This window comes from Oryctolagus cuniculus, chromosome 9 (assembly GCF_051225735.1).
Source record: "Oryctolagus cuniculus isolate XC-2025 breed Fujian yellow rabbit chromosome 9, ASM5122573v1, whole genome shotgun sequence".
Classification (NCBI taxonomy): Eukaryota; Metazoa; Chordata; class Mammalia; order Lagomorpha; family Leporidae; genus Oryctolagus; species Oryctolagus cuniculus.
Window position 1 is genome coordinate 109984148 of NC_142875.1, and position 18101 is coordinate 110002248.

The 18101-nt window shown below is 40.6% G+C and overlaps 1 protein-coding gene across 2 annotated transcripts in view; it reads right to left on the bottom strand.

Annotated features, from left to right (window-relative positions):
• Positions 1-11057: 11057 nt before the first annotated feature.
• LRP6 (LDL receptor related protein 6) overlaps positions 11058-18101 on the bottom strand; it is a 178183-nt gene continuing 171139 nt past the window's right edge. For both annotated transcript variants that reach the window (XM_002712655.6, XM_089304601.1), the window contains one exon: positions 11058-16332. In XM_002712655.6, the coding sequence (XP_002712701.1) occupies positions 16038-16332 (295 nt within the window). In that variant the 3' untranslated portion in view covers positions 11058-16037. The remainder of the gene's footprint in view (positions 16333-18101) is intronic.

The following is an 18101-nucleotide window of genomic DNA, read 5'->3' on the forward strand; positions in this document are numbered from 1 at the left end:
TGATTCACCTTTCTCTCTTTTGTGCATTTGGCACAAAACTATTACTCCCATCAGACTCAAGGCTCTTCTCACTGACCACGTCAATAGTTTACAAGGCTTTATGATTCTGTGCAATCCTGTCGTGGTAGGTAGCTGTAAAATAAATACATAAGACCACGTCAAAGTGTCCTCTGGAGGTGGGCGTTGTAGTGAAGCCTGTTTAGCCCCCGCTTGGAAGCCTACATCCCATATGGAGTGCCTGGTTCAAGTCCTGGCACCTCTGCTTCTAGGAGGCAGCAGATAATGGCTTAAGTTCTTGGGCCCACATGGGAGAGCAGGATAGAGTTCTAGGTTCCTGGATTCAGCCTGGCCTAACCCCAATTGTTGCATGCATTTTGGGAGTGAACCAGTGGATGAACAATCTCTCACCCTACTTCTCTGTAAAAATAAATAATTTTTTTTTTTTTTTGGCGTATCCTCTGGTTGAAAAAAGGTGTAGTAGACTTTCTGTGAAGATCAAATGATTGATTCCATCAAGTGTTCAGACGAGTTCTTGGTACTTAAGTGCTCACTTTTCTTTCCTAATATATGCTGCTTCAGCTAAGATGACAATTTCTTCTCTCAAATAGTCACTGACTGCTTTTCTGAAATTAATACTGTTCAGAATATTTGTTTTTACTAAGTAAACTATGTTTGATGTTAAGTGTTTAGGACGCACAGCAATTTTTAAAAATACTATCAAGTTATAGGCTACTATAAATGTCTAGTCTCTAGCATCCAGCACATGACCAGAAGTAAAATAGGTTCTTAATAAGCCCTTGATGAACAAAGGAATGAGTAAGTCAATCAGATACAGGTTCCAGGAAAAAACAGAGCTTATCTCTTACCTAATGCTTTACTGGCCTATCTATCTCCATAAAATGATTTACTCCTTTATTTCCTTCTCCCACCTGAAAATCACCAATGTTAGGGATACGAGAGCTCTCCCTTCACAGACAGAGACCTGAAGACAAGCCTATCCTTCACTCTCCCCATTATTTTGTTTCCTTGATGCATCGTGCAGTGGGACCTCAGAGCCTTCCTATGTCCTCTCAACCTGGAATGTTCTTGTTTGCTGTCTTCCTTTCCCCTTTCCCCCACTAATCCAACCAACTCCAGCCCATCTTTCCAGACCTGCTCATTCATTCCCTCCAGGAATCATTTGCTAACCCTTTTTGGCCATCATGGGATTATCTTGGATGTCTTTCCTCACAAGGATGCTCTAAAACTCCTGTATGTGGGGGCTCAGCAGGTTAACTCCTTGGCCTGAAGCACTGGCATCCCATATGGGTGCCGGTTCGAGATCTGGCTGCTCTACTTCTGATCCAGCTCTCTGCTATGGCCTGGGAAAGCAGTAGAAGATGGCCCAAGACCTTAGGCCCCTGCATCTGCATGGGAGAACCCTGGAAGAAGCTCCTAGCTCCTGGCTTTGGACTGGCACAGCTCCAGCCATAGGGGCCAATTGGGGAGTGAACCATCAGATAGAAGACCTCTCTCTCTCTCTGCTTATCCTCTCTCTGTGTAACTCTGACTTTCAAATAAATAAATAAATCTTTAAAAAACAAAAAAACTCCTGTATGTGGACCATCTCCTTATCTTGTGCCCTAAGAACCAAATAGACACCAATGTGAATATTTCCTAGTCATCCTCAGTGGACTGAAAGTCTTGTAAATGAGTAAGCCTAATTCAACTTTGCATATTGAATAACTGGCATATTTCTGACACAATTGAAGAACGAAACCCCAGCCTCATTGTTACAGCTTCTGTGTGATTGGAATATGGCCCAAGATATGTGTAGTTATAACAAGCTCTCCAAGTGTTTCCAATATCATTTACAGCTTCAAGTCAAAATAAAGTTAATAGTACCTAGATTTGGCCGGTGCCGTGGCTCAATAGGCTAATCCTCCGCCTTGCGGCGCCAGCACACCGGGTCCTAGTCCCGGTTGGGGCGCCGGGTTCTGTCCCGGTTGCCCCTCTTCCAGGCCAGCTCTCTGCTATGGCCCAGGAGTGCAGTGGAGGTGCTTGGGCCCTGCACCCCATGGGAGACCAGGATAAGTACCTGGCTCCTGCCTTCGGATCAGCGCGGTGCACCGGCTGCGGCGGGCATTGGAGGGTGAACCAACGGCAAAAGGAAGACCTTTCTCTCTCTCTCTCACTGTCCACTCTGCCTGTCAAAAAAAATAAATAAATAAAAATAGTACCCAGATTTAATCTCTGCTTGACACACTAAAATATCCAACAAATACATGAAACAATTTTTTAAGACACTGGGTATCAGGGAATGAAGAACTGGTCCTTTAGAGATGAGAAATCAAGTGAGTGCTATGATTGCCCTAGAGTATTGCAGATAAAGAGTTTTAATGCATGTAGGAGAGAGGGGAACCCACACAGAGCTCAGAAGTCTCCCCGAGTACAGAAGCTAGAACTAGGGGTCCAGGAAGACTACAGCAATAAAAGAAAAGAAAAGGATACACAAAGCCCTGGAGAGCTGTTCCCTTTAAGTGTTCAGATGAGTACTGAACATGCATGCGAAGACATTGCCCAAGGCTTGGGAAAGACCACTGGAAATATTAAAAAGAAATACTCTCCAAAGTTTACATAAGGCCAGGAATAGTGTCTATTTCTGCAATAGGTAGAATATCCAGGAGAATTTTGCCTCAGAGGTGGAAAAAAATAACTGTAGACTAAACACTCTTCTGACCCTGCCCAACAAATATTAAGAATAGAAATTGAAAGGATTAAATATCAAGTAGCTCAGCTGTGTCCCAGAACAAAGCCCAAGGATCTTTATAGGATTACCAAAATACTCCACACCCAACAGGGTTACATTCACAATGTCTGGCATCCAATCAAAAATTACAAAGCTTGCAAACAGGCAGGAAAATGTGACCCATAATGAGGAGAAAAATCAAGAAAATCACTTCAGAAATGATACAGATCATCGAATTAATAGACAAGTGCATTAGAAATTTTATAATTGTATTTCTTACGTTTGATAAGCCAGAGGAAAGACTGAATATATAAAGCACACATAGAAGTTAGGACTCAAATCAAACTTGTAGCGGCAAAAATCTGTAACATCTGAATGAAACACATACTGGACTAGACAAAGAGCACACCAGACACTGTCAAAAAATAGATAAGTAAACTTGAAGACATAGCAATAGATCCATAATAAAACTCTGGGGAAAAAAAGAGGAAAATAAAACAGAAAAGAACAGCAGTTAATTGTAGAACTACTCAGGCTTATTATATGTGCAAATGGACTGAATATTTTCTAAATTTGGTGAAAACTATAAACCCACAAAACCAAGGAGCTCAGTGCAAGCCAAGCATAAAAACATGTAGAAAACTACACTAAGGCATGCAGTAAATTGCTTAAAAGCAGTGGCCAAAAACATCTCAAAAGCTACCAGAGAAAAAGTTATGTTACAACATGCTCCTGAATGAATAGTGGGTCATAGAAGAAATCAAGAGAAATCAAAAAATTTCTGGAAATGAATGAAGATGACAATACAACATATCAAAACTTATGGGAGGGGGCCAGCACTGTGGCACAGTGGGTTAAAGCCCTGGCATGAAGCCCAGGCATCCCATATGGGCACCAGTTCTAGTCCTGGCTGCTCCTTTTCTGATCCAGCTCTCTCCTATGGCCCGGGAAAGCAGTAGAAGATGGCCCAAGTCCTTGGGCCCCTGCACCCACGTGGGAGACCCGGAAGAAGCTCCTGCTCCTGGCTTCAGATCAGCACAGCTCCAGCCATTGTGGTCATCTGGGGAGTGAACCAGCAGATGGAAGACCTCTCTCTCTGTCTCTCTCTCTGTAACTCTTTCAAATAAATAAATATTAAAAAAATAAAAACAACTTATGGGAGGAGCTGGCACTGTGGTGCAGCAGGTAAAGTCGCCACCTGCAGTGCCAGCATCCCATATGGGTGCCCGTTCGAGTCCCGGCTGCTCCACTTCCGATTCAGCTCTCTACTGTGGCCTGGGAAAGCAGTAGAAAATGGTGCAAGTCCTTGGGCCTCTGTACCCGCTTGGGAGACCTGAAAGAAGCTCCTGGCTCCTGGCTTTGAATCAGCGCATCTCTGGCTGTTGCGGCCATCTGGGGAAACAGTGGATGGAAGACCTCTCTTCTCCCTTACTCCCTCCCTCCCTCCGTCTATCTCTTTCTCTTTTTTTTTTCTCTCTGTCTCTCTATACCTCTGCCTTTCAAATAAATAATCTTCATAAAGAATGTAAGGCATATAGCAAAAGCAGTGTTAAGAGGGAAGTTCATAGCAATTGGTGCTTACATCATGAAATTGGAAAGGTATCAAATGAGCTATCAATGGATCTCAAGGACTTAGAAAAACAACAACAAATCAAACCCCCAAATTAGTAAGAGGAAAGTAATAATTACAATTAGAGAATAAACAAAATAAAAACAAAAAAACCCAAAAAGATCAGTGAAATGAAAGAGCTGTTTTTTTAAAAAAAAAACTAAACATGATTGATACACCATTGGCCCAACTAACCCCCCCCCCCCAAAAAAAAAAGAAGATCCAAATCAATAACATCGGAGATGAAAAAGGAAATGTAACAACAGATAACACAGAAATAAAAAGAATCATCAGGAATTACTATGAAGATCCGTATACCAACGAACTGGGAAACCTAGAAGAAATGCATAGATTTCTAGACACATACTACTTACCTAAATTGAGTCACAAAGACACAGAAAATCTAAACAGACCAATAACCAAGATGGACACTGAAGTAAAATAAAGACCCTCCCAACAAAGAAAAACCCAGAATCGGATGGCTTCACTGCTGAACTGGCCTAGGCCAGATCTGACTATTCCAGGCGTTTGGATGACCAGAAAGAAAAAATATCTCAAGAAAAATGAAGAGAGACCAGAGGAATTGAGGGACACCCTCGAGTGGACCAACATACACAATGTGGCATTTCCAGAAGGGAAAGGAAGAGTCAGAGGGAGTATCTGAAGAGACAAAATGTGAAGGAGCTCAGTGGGCTCCAAGGAAGATGAACTGAAAAAGATCCACCCGAGACATATTACACTCAGGCTTTTGAAAGACAAAGAACTTTTAAAATATTTATTTGAAAGGCAGTGTGACAGAGAAAGGAGGAGGAGGAAGAAGAGGAAGAGGAGGAGGAGGAGGAGGGAGGGAGGGAGGAGGGAGGGAGAGAGGTATTTTCCATCTACTGGTTCACTCCCCGCAGATGGCTGTGACAAGTGAAATTTGTCCAAGCAGAAGTCAATGACAGGCCGGCACCGCGGCTCACTAGGCTAATCCTCCGCCTGCAGCGCTGGCAACAAAAACTGACAGAATTGAAAAGATAGGAAGTTCTACAGTAATAGATGGAGATGTCAATTCCCTGCTGTAATAATGATTAAAATAATAAGGAAAAAAAATTAAGAAAATGGAGGGTTGAAAACAATAAACTACCTAGACCTAACAGACACACAGAACACTTAGCCCAACAACAGGCAGCTGCTGTGCAAAACAGTATTAACAGTTCCTTAAAAAATTAAAAATAGAACTACCATATGATACAACAATTACACTTCTGAGTATATTCCCAAAAGAACTAAAAGCAGAGTCTCAAAGAGATATTTGTTTATCTCTGTTATAGCAACTACATTTACAACATCTAAATGTAGAAGTAACTCAATTGTCCATCACCAGTATAGATATATAAGGGAATGTTATTTGTCCTTAGAAAAGAAGAAAATTCTAACATATTCTACAATATGAATCTACCTTGAGACCGTTATGCAAAATGAAACAAGCAAGTCACAAAGACAAATACCATATGACTGCTCACAGAGGTACTCAGAGTAGTTAAAGCCATAGAGACTACAAGTAGAATTTTAAGGGGCCAAGGGAAGGGAAGAGGGGGGAGTTATTGTTTAATGGGTATAGTGCTTCAGTTTTATGGGACAAAAGGAGTTATGGAGATGGATATTGGGATGATAGTTACACAAAATTATGAATGCTTTTAATACAACTATAATATACATATAGACATGGTTAAGATGGTTACTTTTTATGGATTTTAAACTGTTATTTACAATTAAAAATGGGGGAGGGAGAATTCACAGAGGAGGGAGAAAAGGAAATACCTGTTGCAACTTCTATACAAAGTGGTGTGATTTATTTCAAGGCAGACTACAGGAAGTTAAAAACGCATACCTTGAATCACAGAGCAATGACGAAATAGGAGTATGGCTAGTAAGGTAACAGAGGAAGGAAAATGGAATACTAAAAGATACGAAATTGAAAGGGTGGCCAGAGAAGAAGAAAAAGAAAACAAAAGGTTATTGGAACAAAAAGAATATAGTACTGTAGACAAACCCAAGCATATTTGCATTACATGTAAATGGTCCAACCCTCCAATTAAAGAGTAGAAATAGGGACAGGCTTTGCAGCTTATCGGGTTAAGCCACCCCTTGAGACTCCTACATCCCATTCCAGTGCCTGGGTTTAAGCCTTGCTGCTGCCTCTGACTCCACTCCAGCTTCCCGCTGCTGAAGTACCTGACAGGGAGCTGATGACTGCCCAAGTACTTGGGTTCTTGTCTTCCATGTGGGAGACTCAGATGGATATCCTGGCTCCTGGCTTCGGTCTGGTTCTTCCCTGGCTGTTGCAAGCAGCAGATGGAAGGCCTCATTCTCTGTCACTCTGTCTTTCAAATAAACAGAACCGTAAAACAGAAGGGAGAAATAGGGTGTGGGCTTTTAATGTAGCAGTTAAGACACCAGTTTGGATGTCACATTCCGTAACTGAAGAGTATGGATTCAAGACCTGGCTCTGCTCCCCATTCCAGCTGCTTACTAACGTGCACTGTGGTAGGAGACAGCAGATGATGTTTCATGTGGCTGTGTCCCTGCTACTCATGTGGCAGACCACACTGAGTTCCATGCTCCTGGCCACAACCTGGCCCAGCTCCAGCCATTGCACACATTTGGGGAGTGAGCCAGTGGATAGGAGTTCCCTCTTTGTTTCTCTGCCTCTCAAAGTTTCTCTCTTTAAAGGAAGGAATAGAAAAAGAAATAGAATCAGAATAAAGATCCAACTGTACTTTTTTTTTTTTTTTTGGTCCAAATACGAGACAGCTGAAAACACAAAAGATAGGTTAAAAGAATAGAAAATATGAGTACACATGGTAAGAAGCCTGGAATGGGTTTATTACTATCAAAGCAACTTCAAGTCAAGAAATACAGGACAGAGAAATGTCATTTGAGGGAAGGGTGAATCATTAAGACCGAACAATCCTGAATTCTACATAGTGCCCCAAATAAAGCAAAATCCAATAGAACAAAAGGTGAGGTAGATGAATCCACAATTATACTTGGAGAGATTAACACTCCTTATTCAGTAATAGAAGTAGACAGAAAATCAGTCAAGATTTCAACAACGTGAACTGATCTAACTTACTTCTACACTCAACTATACCTAATGGGGTAAAATACATACTCTTTTCAAGCACTCATAAAACACTCCTTAATCTGGGCCGGCGCCGCGGCTCACTAGGCTAATCCTCCGCCTAGCGGCGCCGGCACACCGGGTTCTAGTCCCGGTCGGGGCTCCGGATTCTGTCCCGGTTGCCCCTCTTCCAGGCCAGCCCTCTGCTGTGGCCAGGGAGTGCAGTGGAGGATGGCCCAGGTGCTTGGGCCCTGCACCCCATGGGAGACCAGGAAAAGCACCTGGCTCCTGGCTCCTGCCATCGGATCAGCGCGGTGCGCCGGCCGCAGCGCGCCGGCCGCGGCGGCCATTGGAGGGTGAACCAACGGCAAAAAGGAAGACCTTTCTCTCTGTCTCTCTCTCTCTCACTGTCCACTCTGCCTGTCAAAAAAAAAAAAAAAAAACAACAACAACAACAAAAAAAAACAACACACTCCTTAATCTAACCAGTCTGGTCCATAAAACAAGACTCAACAAATGTAAGAGGATCAAATCTCCATTATGGAAATACATTTAAAAGTTACAAAATGACATCTGGAAAATGCCCACATATTTTACAAAGCAAGCATACTTCACAAGTGCTCTTCAAAAAGTTCATGAAAAATGAGTATAAAAAAACCTATGGATTTCAAAATTGTTTTGCACCAAAATAAATTTATCTTTTTTCCATGTTTCCATGATTTTTTGAAGTATCTAATATATAATTCATGATTCAAAGAAACCACAGGAAAATCAGAAAATGTTTTAAACTAAGTGATAATGAAAACATCAACATTTGTGGGATGTAGTTAATGCCTGCTATATAAGGAAATATAGAATTTTGAATATTTATATCAGAAAGGCCTAACATCAGCTATCTGAATTTTAATCCTTAGAAGCTAGCAAATCTAACCCAAAATAAACTGAAGGAATAAAATATAGCAATTATGAAATAAAAAATGGACACACAAGAAGAAAACTCTTAGAAGTGGAGTGAGTTCTTAAAGAGCTTAATGACACAATACCTCTAGTTCAACTAATCAAAGATAGAAGCCATGTAGGAAAGGAAAAAATTTCTCTATTCCTCCTATATTCGTGCCTGGTCTATGTTAACCAAACATGGGTTAATGGAGGAAGACATACAGATTTAACATGAAGACACTCCAAAAAGTTTGCGAAGGGGCATTTGGTGCAGCAGTTAAATCCCAGCCTGGGATGGCAGCTGCCATATGGGACTTTGTTTCCAATCCAGCTTCCCGCTAATGCTATCCTTGTGGGAGACCCAGGTTCTGAATTCCTGGCTCCTGTCTTCAGAACCAACAGGAGGAAGATCTCTACCACTCTGCCTTTTAAGTAAGTAAACCTGTAAAAATATTTTTTCCTATTTGAAAGGCAGACAGACAGATCTCCTATGCACTGGCTAACTCTCAAAACGCCTGTAACAAGCTGGGGCTATGGCAGGCTGAAGCCAGGAACCATGAACCCTACCCAGGTCTTCCATGTAGACGGCAGGGACTCAAACATTCAAGCCTTCACCTGCTGCTTCCCAGGCCGGTGCATTAGCAAAGGGCTGATTCCGAAGCAGAATACTCAGGACTCCAACTGGCACTCTGATGTGAGATGCAGGCATCCCAAGTGGTGGCTTAACTCACTGCACCACAACACCAGACCCAGGAAAAAAGTTTTTTAATCATAATACTGCATAGAATTTGAGCCTCAACCCTCTTCTTCCTATGGAACCTCCAAGAAAGAATTCTAATTAATGGACAAAACACCCATCTCCATGACTAGACCATGAAACTGAGTAATGGCAGTGGAAGAGTTTCTGCTATGACCAGAAGTCAAAAGCTTTCAAGATAACCAGTTCTGCCACACACCTTGTGATGTAAAAAGAGCAACAGGCTGTCTTCCTTTTGAGAGGTATACATTTTTTTAAAAAAGATTTATTTATTTATTTGAAAAGTGGACTTACAAAGGAGGAGAGAGATCTTCCATCCTCTGGCTCACTCCCCACATGGCCGCCCACAGCCAGGACTTGGGCTAGGTCTAAGCCAGGAGCCAGGAGCTTCATCTCTCCGAAGTGGGTGGCTGGGGATCAAGCACTTGGGCCGATCTCCATTACTTTCCCGGGTGCAATAGCAGGGAGCTGGATTGGAAGTGGAGCATCCAGGACTTGGACCAGCACCCATGAGATAGTGGCATCACAGGCAGTGGCTTAATTTGCTGTATCACAATGCCAGCCCGGGGAGGTATAAATTCTTTTTGGAAACCACAGCAAGGGCCAAAGAGAAGGAGGCACTGAACAGGCATCTACATGCAGTAGGAGCACCACACAGATGTTTGGCCTCCAGCAGCTGACTGCCTTCTAACACTCATGCCTAGAATGCTTTAGGTACAAGTGCCTCTCCAGAATAGGGAGTGGGACTTGCTGACTGAAGAGCTGAGGTTCAGAAGACAGTAATACTGAATGAGTTAAGACACACCTTGACAATGAATTAGAATGTAAGTGATCAAGATCTAGATCTCAATCCATGTCATTTTCCCTCCACTTTTTGCCATCCAGTTTCTCAAATTGTGCACTAGAGCTTTTTACACTTTGGCATTTCCTCTTGAGCTTGGTCATTAGCCAGCTGTTTAAAAATGAGTAGCTTACCACAGCTTCTGTTGTACAGCAAATACAGGCCAGGAGAAGACTGGTCTGTCCATGGTGATTAAATTTGAATTTTCAAATGGGAATTTCAAGTAGAAAATTTTCCAGGCATATGGGTAGGAGGATTGTGTAGCTTCATTAACAGTCTAAGTGGACTGAACCAGAACTCTGAATTAAATGTACAGAATCAATGTAAACCATACAGAAGGAAAAGAATTAACATTAAAAGGACCGCCTAAACTTAGCTGCAAACCTACCTGGGCAAAGATGGGCCCAAAACAAAAGGCAGTGTTCACTCTGTTCTTGAAACCACCTTTAACTCCAGCAAATCAACCACAGTTCTGCCTTCCCCTTGCTTAAATGGGAACAACATAACTTGTAAGGTTTTTGTCTTCCATCCAGGGAAAAGGACTCAGCAGAGCCCAGCTAGGTTCACTTATTTGAAAGCACCTGCTAAGGAAAGATGTTCTATCATTTGGTTTCCATTCAATCCCATTACTTGAGTTCAACCACTGCAAACAAGAGCTGCCTGCCTCCTTTCTTATCAAACCCGGAAACTTAAACAGGAGTCTAAGGTCTCTTCTGTTTTACCACGATTCGATTTTACCTTGTGGAAAAAGTGTCCTATCCTACTGGGCTCAGAGACCAACAGGATGGGTTTGCTCAGAGTGCACACTAGGATTCTTTATAGGAGTTTATGAAAACAAGAGTAGGCTTGTTTTCAAGAAGCCAGACCATTTCTTCATTTTCTGCTCCCTGTCACAGATACTGTCAGGGTTGAACTAGGTCAAAGTCCTTCTCAGACCTCTCTTCCCAGGGCAGTATTTGTGTGAAATGTAAACAACGCTGGATCTTACTGGATCTGGAACACAGCAGTAGTATTTCTATCACAGCAAAGTACAACCATCTACTGTTCTGATTTCCCATTGAAAAGAAACGACACTTTTATTTTTCCATGGTTTTATTATAAAAATCAACATTTCATTTGTTACAATTCAGCTTACTGTAATAATCAAAAAGGGAATTTATACAAGGTGTTTTTATACAGTTTATAATTAAAGCACTTATTTTACAAAAAGGGGGAAGTGAATAAGCGGATGAGGGCTGACCAAATGTTGGTCATTATAATATAAATACATCCTTGCAAAGCACATCGTACCCAAGTCGTACCCAAGTCGATGGACAAGAAACACCAGTTGACTTTAAGACAATGACGAAGATTAAAGCTTAAGAAAAAATTTTTAAAACATAAAGGATAAACATCTGAAAGCAGCACCAGATCCTTCACTTGCAAATAAGGCCAGTCCAGTTTAAGCTTCTGCGTATCCTCTTCACACGTGAAAACTTAACCCAGACACTGAGCTTCATGTAATATTGGATTTACTCATTTTTTTCTGCTTTTTGTTCTAATAGCCATATTTATCCATTGTTATAAACAGACCTATATCTACACAGATATACATCTCTCCAACCCCCATCCTGCTTTAACATGATTAAAAACAAAATGGACAGTTAAGCAAAAGCATGTTTGTAATTCTTTGGTGTTAACTTTTGGGCAAGCCTTAAGTGATGGTGGGAATTTTTTTAAAGATTTATTTATTTACTTGAAAAGCAGAGAGTTAGAGATAGAGACAAAGAGAGAGAGGGAGGAAGAGAGAGGGAGAGGGAGAAGGAGAGAAGGAAAGGGGGAGGGAGGGAGCACACTCCCATCATTTATCGTCTTCCCAGGCCCATTAGCCGGGATGCTGGACAGGGGCAGTCAGGACTTGAACTGGCTCCTATTCGGGATGCTGGCATCCAGAGCAGCCACTTGACCCAGTTGGGCACAGTGCCAGGCCTGCCGGTGGGAGATCTCAGGGTGAGTTTACATTAGATCACACACCACTTCTAAGTACAAGGAATCCCTTGCCTCAACTGAAGGAAGGAGGATGAGGGTCGAGTTATTAATTTAATTCCAAGCCATCAAGATTGATCTAAGACTCTGTCTCCCCCTCTATGCAGGCCTAACTAATGAGACATGGAATCGCGGGAAGAGAAATATCATGAGGACCAGAGTCACAATGCTTGTAATTTAATTTTTTAAAATTATAAATGTCTAATTTATACAAAGTTCAAATCCCCCTACTCTAAAACTGTGAGAAATTCAAAAGTTAAATTTGAGACTATTAGGAATAAGACATCCCTAAAGCCAGAAACTACACGTATCCTGGTTGATTTTCTCAGACCATCTATTACTTCTCTTGGCTGACTTCACGCTTGGGATATGGAAATGAACTTGCATTTATACTTCCTTCAGTAAGTCAGTCCATGTGTACACTGAGAGCATCACTCCTGTTACACTGCACACAAACTGTAGATGCCACATTGAGACTGAGGCACTGTACATGCGCTAAAAGCATGGCATACATGTTGAGTGTGAAAAGCCCAATGCTTCCATTTCTCAATCTTGTTGGATGTGTAAAGGTAACCAATATGCAGCTCCTATGGCATGCACATCAGTAAAGTGGCAAGTTTTTCCCTGCAAGAAATCAATTTAAAATGCTGTAATTTCTAAGAATGTAATCTAGGCATAATAGACAGGAAGGCAGCAGTAGCCCATCTGTTACAAAGAAGCAAACTTACTCAAGGCAAGCCTCTTTATAATTTTCTTTGAAACTCCTCGTTATCAGCCTACATAAACTTATTCATTAACAGGCTAGGTCGGCTACAGCTACTAACTCTACGGAAAGTATTCTTCATGAATGGGCCTTTACACACAACAAAAAGATGTTCCCCAAACACTGACTGCTAACTAAGAAAAGATGGTGGTTATTTTTGACATCTTCAAGATCAAATTGTCCTCAAATGAAATGTTTTTACTTTAGGGTATTTTTACATGATGAAACAAATACAATTCTAATCATCTTAAAAATTTATTGCCCAAAGACATTTTCTCAAATTGGTCCACATTAGATGAAAATATACTTTAATGAAAATCTTCATTATAAATAGCTATCACCTCTCTAGAATAGTGGTTCTCAAATTTTATTAAAGGTTATCTTCTTGTTGATACTGCACAAAATATTTTCATATTAAAATTAACTATGTAATTTTCTTAAATAAGCAGTCTGGTAAAACAGACAACATCTTGTGGTAAGCTAGTATAGAGCAATGGCACCAAGTACCCAAGGCATAATAAAATTTCATGGAAGAAGAAGTGCCATTATCGCACTTAACCAACTTAGGCTATATAACCACCAAGTCCAGTGTAGGATGTGATGCTAAACTTCATTCCTCAGATCATTTTAATCACATCACTAAGAGGGCATACTTTAAGAGGCAAGTTAAAGAAAAAAAAAAAAAAAACTTAAAAAAAAGTATCTAATGACTCCCCCGCCCCCCCCCCCCCATTTCCTCCTTTGGATAATGAACCTAGCAAAATACTAAAATTAAAACTTTTTTTCAATTTCTGATTTGTATTCTTATTTTTTCTCCTCCTCAGTTTTCCCAATTAAAGCTCTTGCTTAATAAAATTTACTTAAGCTTAACTGTCCATCGTAACCTGAGGGTCAATGAAACTTTCCCGAATTAGACAATTCTCTCATTAAAGAGTATGCTTAGAAATACCAAAAATCCATCTCAACTACCCCAGAAAGAGGATACTAAGATTAAGCTGAACTGCCTTCAAATAATTTCAAACAAATTGGCACACAAATTAGTATTTTGCAAGAAGAGGCCATTGCCATCGCAGTACAAGCACTTGGACTGAGACAAAACAAGGCAATATTCTTCTTAGTTTATTATAGTGCAAGTTTCCACATGGGAAGCCCACCAGATAAAGATGCACGTTAAAAAATGTAAACATATAGAATTCTCAAATTCTAACTGATACCCAGTTATTGCTAACCTTTCCATCTTCATTTAAACATCAAGTGTTCCCATGTGTCACAGAATGCAAGTTTAGTGTCCAATCTTAGACTGGGAGCACTTTGTTCCATTAACAGTAAGAGTTAATGCTGATGGATGACCATTTAGTCATATGCAAAATCAGTGCACCTGATCATTCTCATAAGCTGTCCACAACAATCTGAGCATTATTCTGAAACCATATTTTTTTCTTTAAGAAGTTTATTTAGATATTTTTTGAGTGGCTTGAAACATTACTTCATCCCTGCCAAAAATTCTGAATCCTTTCTTTTGTTATTTTCTCTTGCAAGTCAGAGAGGCCCTGACAAGACAGTATTAAAAACAAAAACCAAAGTCATTTCATAACTAACTGACCAGCACCTGTTTAGGTCAAAGTACATCAGTTTGAAAACACATTCAGTTTTAGCAGAGAAGTGCCAGACATGTGTTAAAAGCAAGAGACTAACTTCTGGCAAGGAGGCAGAGCAGGCTAGAATTGCTGCATGGGTCATCCCTGGAAGCTTAAGATGTGGCAGCCCCAGTACTGTACATGACAGCAGGTCAGGCAGACGGAGTGAGACTTCCATATTCCCCTGCTCCCAAGTTCTGACAGCTGAGACGTTAATAGTTGGCCTTCTTATTTACTCCCCAGATGATTGTTAAATTACTTAGTTCATAATGGAATAAGACGGAACACACATAAAAACATAATGATTATAAGAATAATTTGTGGATAATTTGAAAACAACCTTACATTCACAGTGGATAACAGGAAGATATTAAACTCATGTCACACATCAGAAGAGGTACATATGTAGACATCATTCTGAGAAAAAATTGGCCTAAAGAGCACGAAAATGGCACAAACAGTTAATATAGGGAAAACCCTAATGACAAAAAATTTTATTTTTAAATAGATTGTCTCTAACCAGAACATATTTAAATGTTTTACTCAAAAAAACATATAAAAGTGATTTCATATTGTGATATTATATGATGAAAGTACTGCAAGGATATATGATTAATTTACAACAAAAACATAATGGTTAAATTTGCAATTCTTAAACACTGTCTATATGTTGTAAGGAGACATTTTAATGAATGTTAAAATGACCTTGAAGTAAAAAAAAGAAATAATATGTCTAATCTTTGATCATTATGCAAAAACATCAGTCAATGAAGAGCTAAACCTAGTGGGGAATGGAGCTAGTAGAAATATTAAAATCAAACTTTGATTTAGACAATTCCATTTCTTTAATTGCTGGAATACATCATGGTATTTTGGCAAAAATGGCCTACAAAGTTGCTGGGGGAGGCAGCCGAGTGAAAGCACGACTTTGTGGGGGAGGAGCAGGCTCCATGGCAGGGACAGAAGACCTGCACACACGTGGCCCTGCAGCATCTGCCCAGACAGCTGGTCTCACCTCACAACAGCAACACCAGAAGGGATTTTGCAAATATCTATTTCCTCACAAAAATTCAGTTGGATTCCGAGAGAAAACAAAGCCCTTTGTCCAAGGTTAGTATCCCCCCACCCCACTTCATGATGTCTTCACTTGTTGGCCCTCGAATGTTAGTTAACATGAAGGCTATTTGGCTTCTTCCAAGTATCTATGGTTTGCTGCTCTGAGATGGACTTAATTGTCGTCGTCATCTTTTTTTTTCATTTTTGGTATCAATAAAGCCCAGACATTCCTGGTCAGAGATGCCTTTATTATTCCTGTTTCCTTTGTACTCAGTCACTTCACTGGGTTTAAGGCATGCTTTGTGTATTTAGTTTGCAAAAATAAAATTTTTAGTACAAATTTATTTTTTATACAAACTTTTATGGCACAAGCAGCAAATCTGCTGTTTTAAGAAAATATATAAATATCCTTTTCTTCTGTACAAATATCTCCAGTATCCCCTAGCCCATTTTATAATTTTAACTGTACAAGGTCTGCCTCAGCCTTCTCTAACAGCCCCCTCCCCCCCAGATCTCAACCACACTGTATTTACATGTTTGCGGTGGAGGCAGTCAGAGGAGGAGGGCCCCTCCTCAGGAGGAGTCCGTGCAGGGCGAGGGCGGCGGCGGGTAGAGGTGATGCGAGTAGCTCCTCTCTGTGTACGGGGAAGGAGGGCAGCTTTCATAGTTCTCCTCTGCCGACAAGTATTGGCTTCGAGGTGTGGGAGGTGGGGGCACAGGTTCTGAGTCATAGTTTAAGTCACTGGTATAGCCCTTGGCTGTTGCCACTGAGGTCATTCTCCGGCTAGGAGCATAGTCACTGTCACAGACATCTGTGCTGCAGGGTGTGGTGGGAGGTGCAAAGTGCCGGTAACTATATGGCCTGTAGCTGGGACGGGAAGGAAATAAAGAGAAGCAGAGTTAGTTTCACAGCAAAATGATTTTCCTCATCAGAATTCAGAGACATCAGAGGCAAACTTCACTTCAAAAACAACACGCTACTGCAATTTAAATTTGCGCAGATCCAGAGGCAATTTCCAATGGGAGACTGGACGAAGGAGACAGCACACATCTTCATATTTGGCAAATAAATGTCATTAGCGGCAAGTGCAATGGACAAGATGGAGAAGCAGAGGTGAACTCGATCCAGTCTCTGGATGTGCTCCTGTCTCTTCAAGTTAAACTGTACCACAGAATGGAAGCTATACAACGGTCACCTCTGGAAAACCTTTGTATACCTTTTGCATTTACTTAATGGAATAGACCTTAGCAATTTCTGCAGTTTTATGGCCCGTGAGAAGGATAGGTCTTCGTGTGTTTTACACTACCCAAACATGTTAACATTCTCTCAACGTTCTGATGCCTGAAGACTTTGTTTCTTTAAAACCCAAACACCATACAACCCAGGCTGAGTTTTTATGGACAGCTATGAGCCACACCTACCCCACTACACTGCTGCTGCTAGCAAGAGGACACTGCTGTGGTCTGAGGGGAACAGTTTTGATTCCTTGCACATAGATAAATATACAGTCAAAAGGGCAGCTTTAACTGAACATCAAAATGAGTAATTTTATGTACCCATTTAAGGTCAGTGAATTTTCCAATATATTTCAGAAAAGCCTAACTTACTTCTTATACTTATCTTTTCAACTAATCTACAGTTGTTAAGTTCATAGCATAGCTAACTCAAGAAAAATGAATTGGAAAGAGAGCAGCATACCAGTGAAAGTAAGACTTGATCTTAGTGCTGCCTCTGCTCTCATTCTTACTTCTATTTGCAACTTCTCCTATCTCTTTTTTCTAAATATGGAAAATCTTATTTCATATTTATCCCCAAGATTTATTCATAAGCTTTCTCATCAAAATGGCTGCAAGAGAAGGGGCAAGAACAAGTATACAGCTGATAAAAACAATGCACGAAGTGTCTGGTGAGACAAAGCACCACAGATAATATCCCTGGACACAAACCATCTGACATCACCTGGGCTTTGCCTCAAAAGAAACAGCTGCCAGAAGTGCCCAAGTTCCCAGACCTGCCGAGCAGGCTCTCACAGGCTTTTACTGTCAATATTGACATGATTTCATGGTGTTTTGTTTCATTTGGTCTTATCTTTCCATACAATCAAGTATGAAGCCTTTGTGAAATTTCCTGACTCAACATTTAAAACACCAAACACATTTTCACGAGGGGGAAAAAAAAAAAGAAAAGAAAAAAAGGAAAAGTAAGAAAAGAAAGCAGAATGAACAGATTCTTTTAAAGCCCTGATTTAAACAAAAACCTCAACAGATGACAAAAAATTGACTCCATAATAAACAGAAATTGGCCTTGACTTGAGACATGGAAATTGGCTAAATAAAAATTGTTTTCGGTGCAATTATGCTTATTTTGATCAAACAGTGTTTTAGAATATTTGATTAAAGAAATTAATTTTCAAAAATAAAATTATAGGTCATTCCAATTTTCAGACTCCTACTTTTCTGTTTTGGCTTCTTAGCTAATTATTTTTTAATGATTTCAATGTGTATTGAATGCAGCTTTTTTTTTTTTTTTAAGATTTTTACTTATTTGTTTAAAAGTCAGAGTCAGAGAGAGAGAGGAGAGAGAAGAGAGAGGAGGAGAGGAGAGAGAGGAGAGAGGGAGAAAGGGAGAAAGGGAGA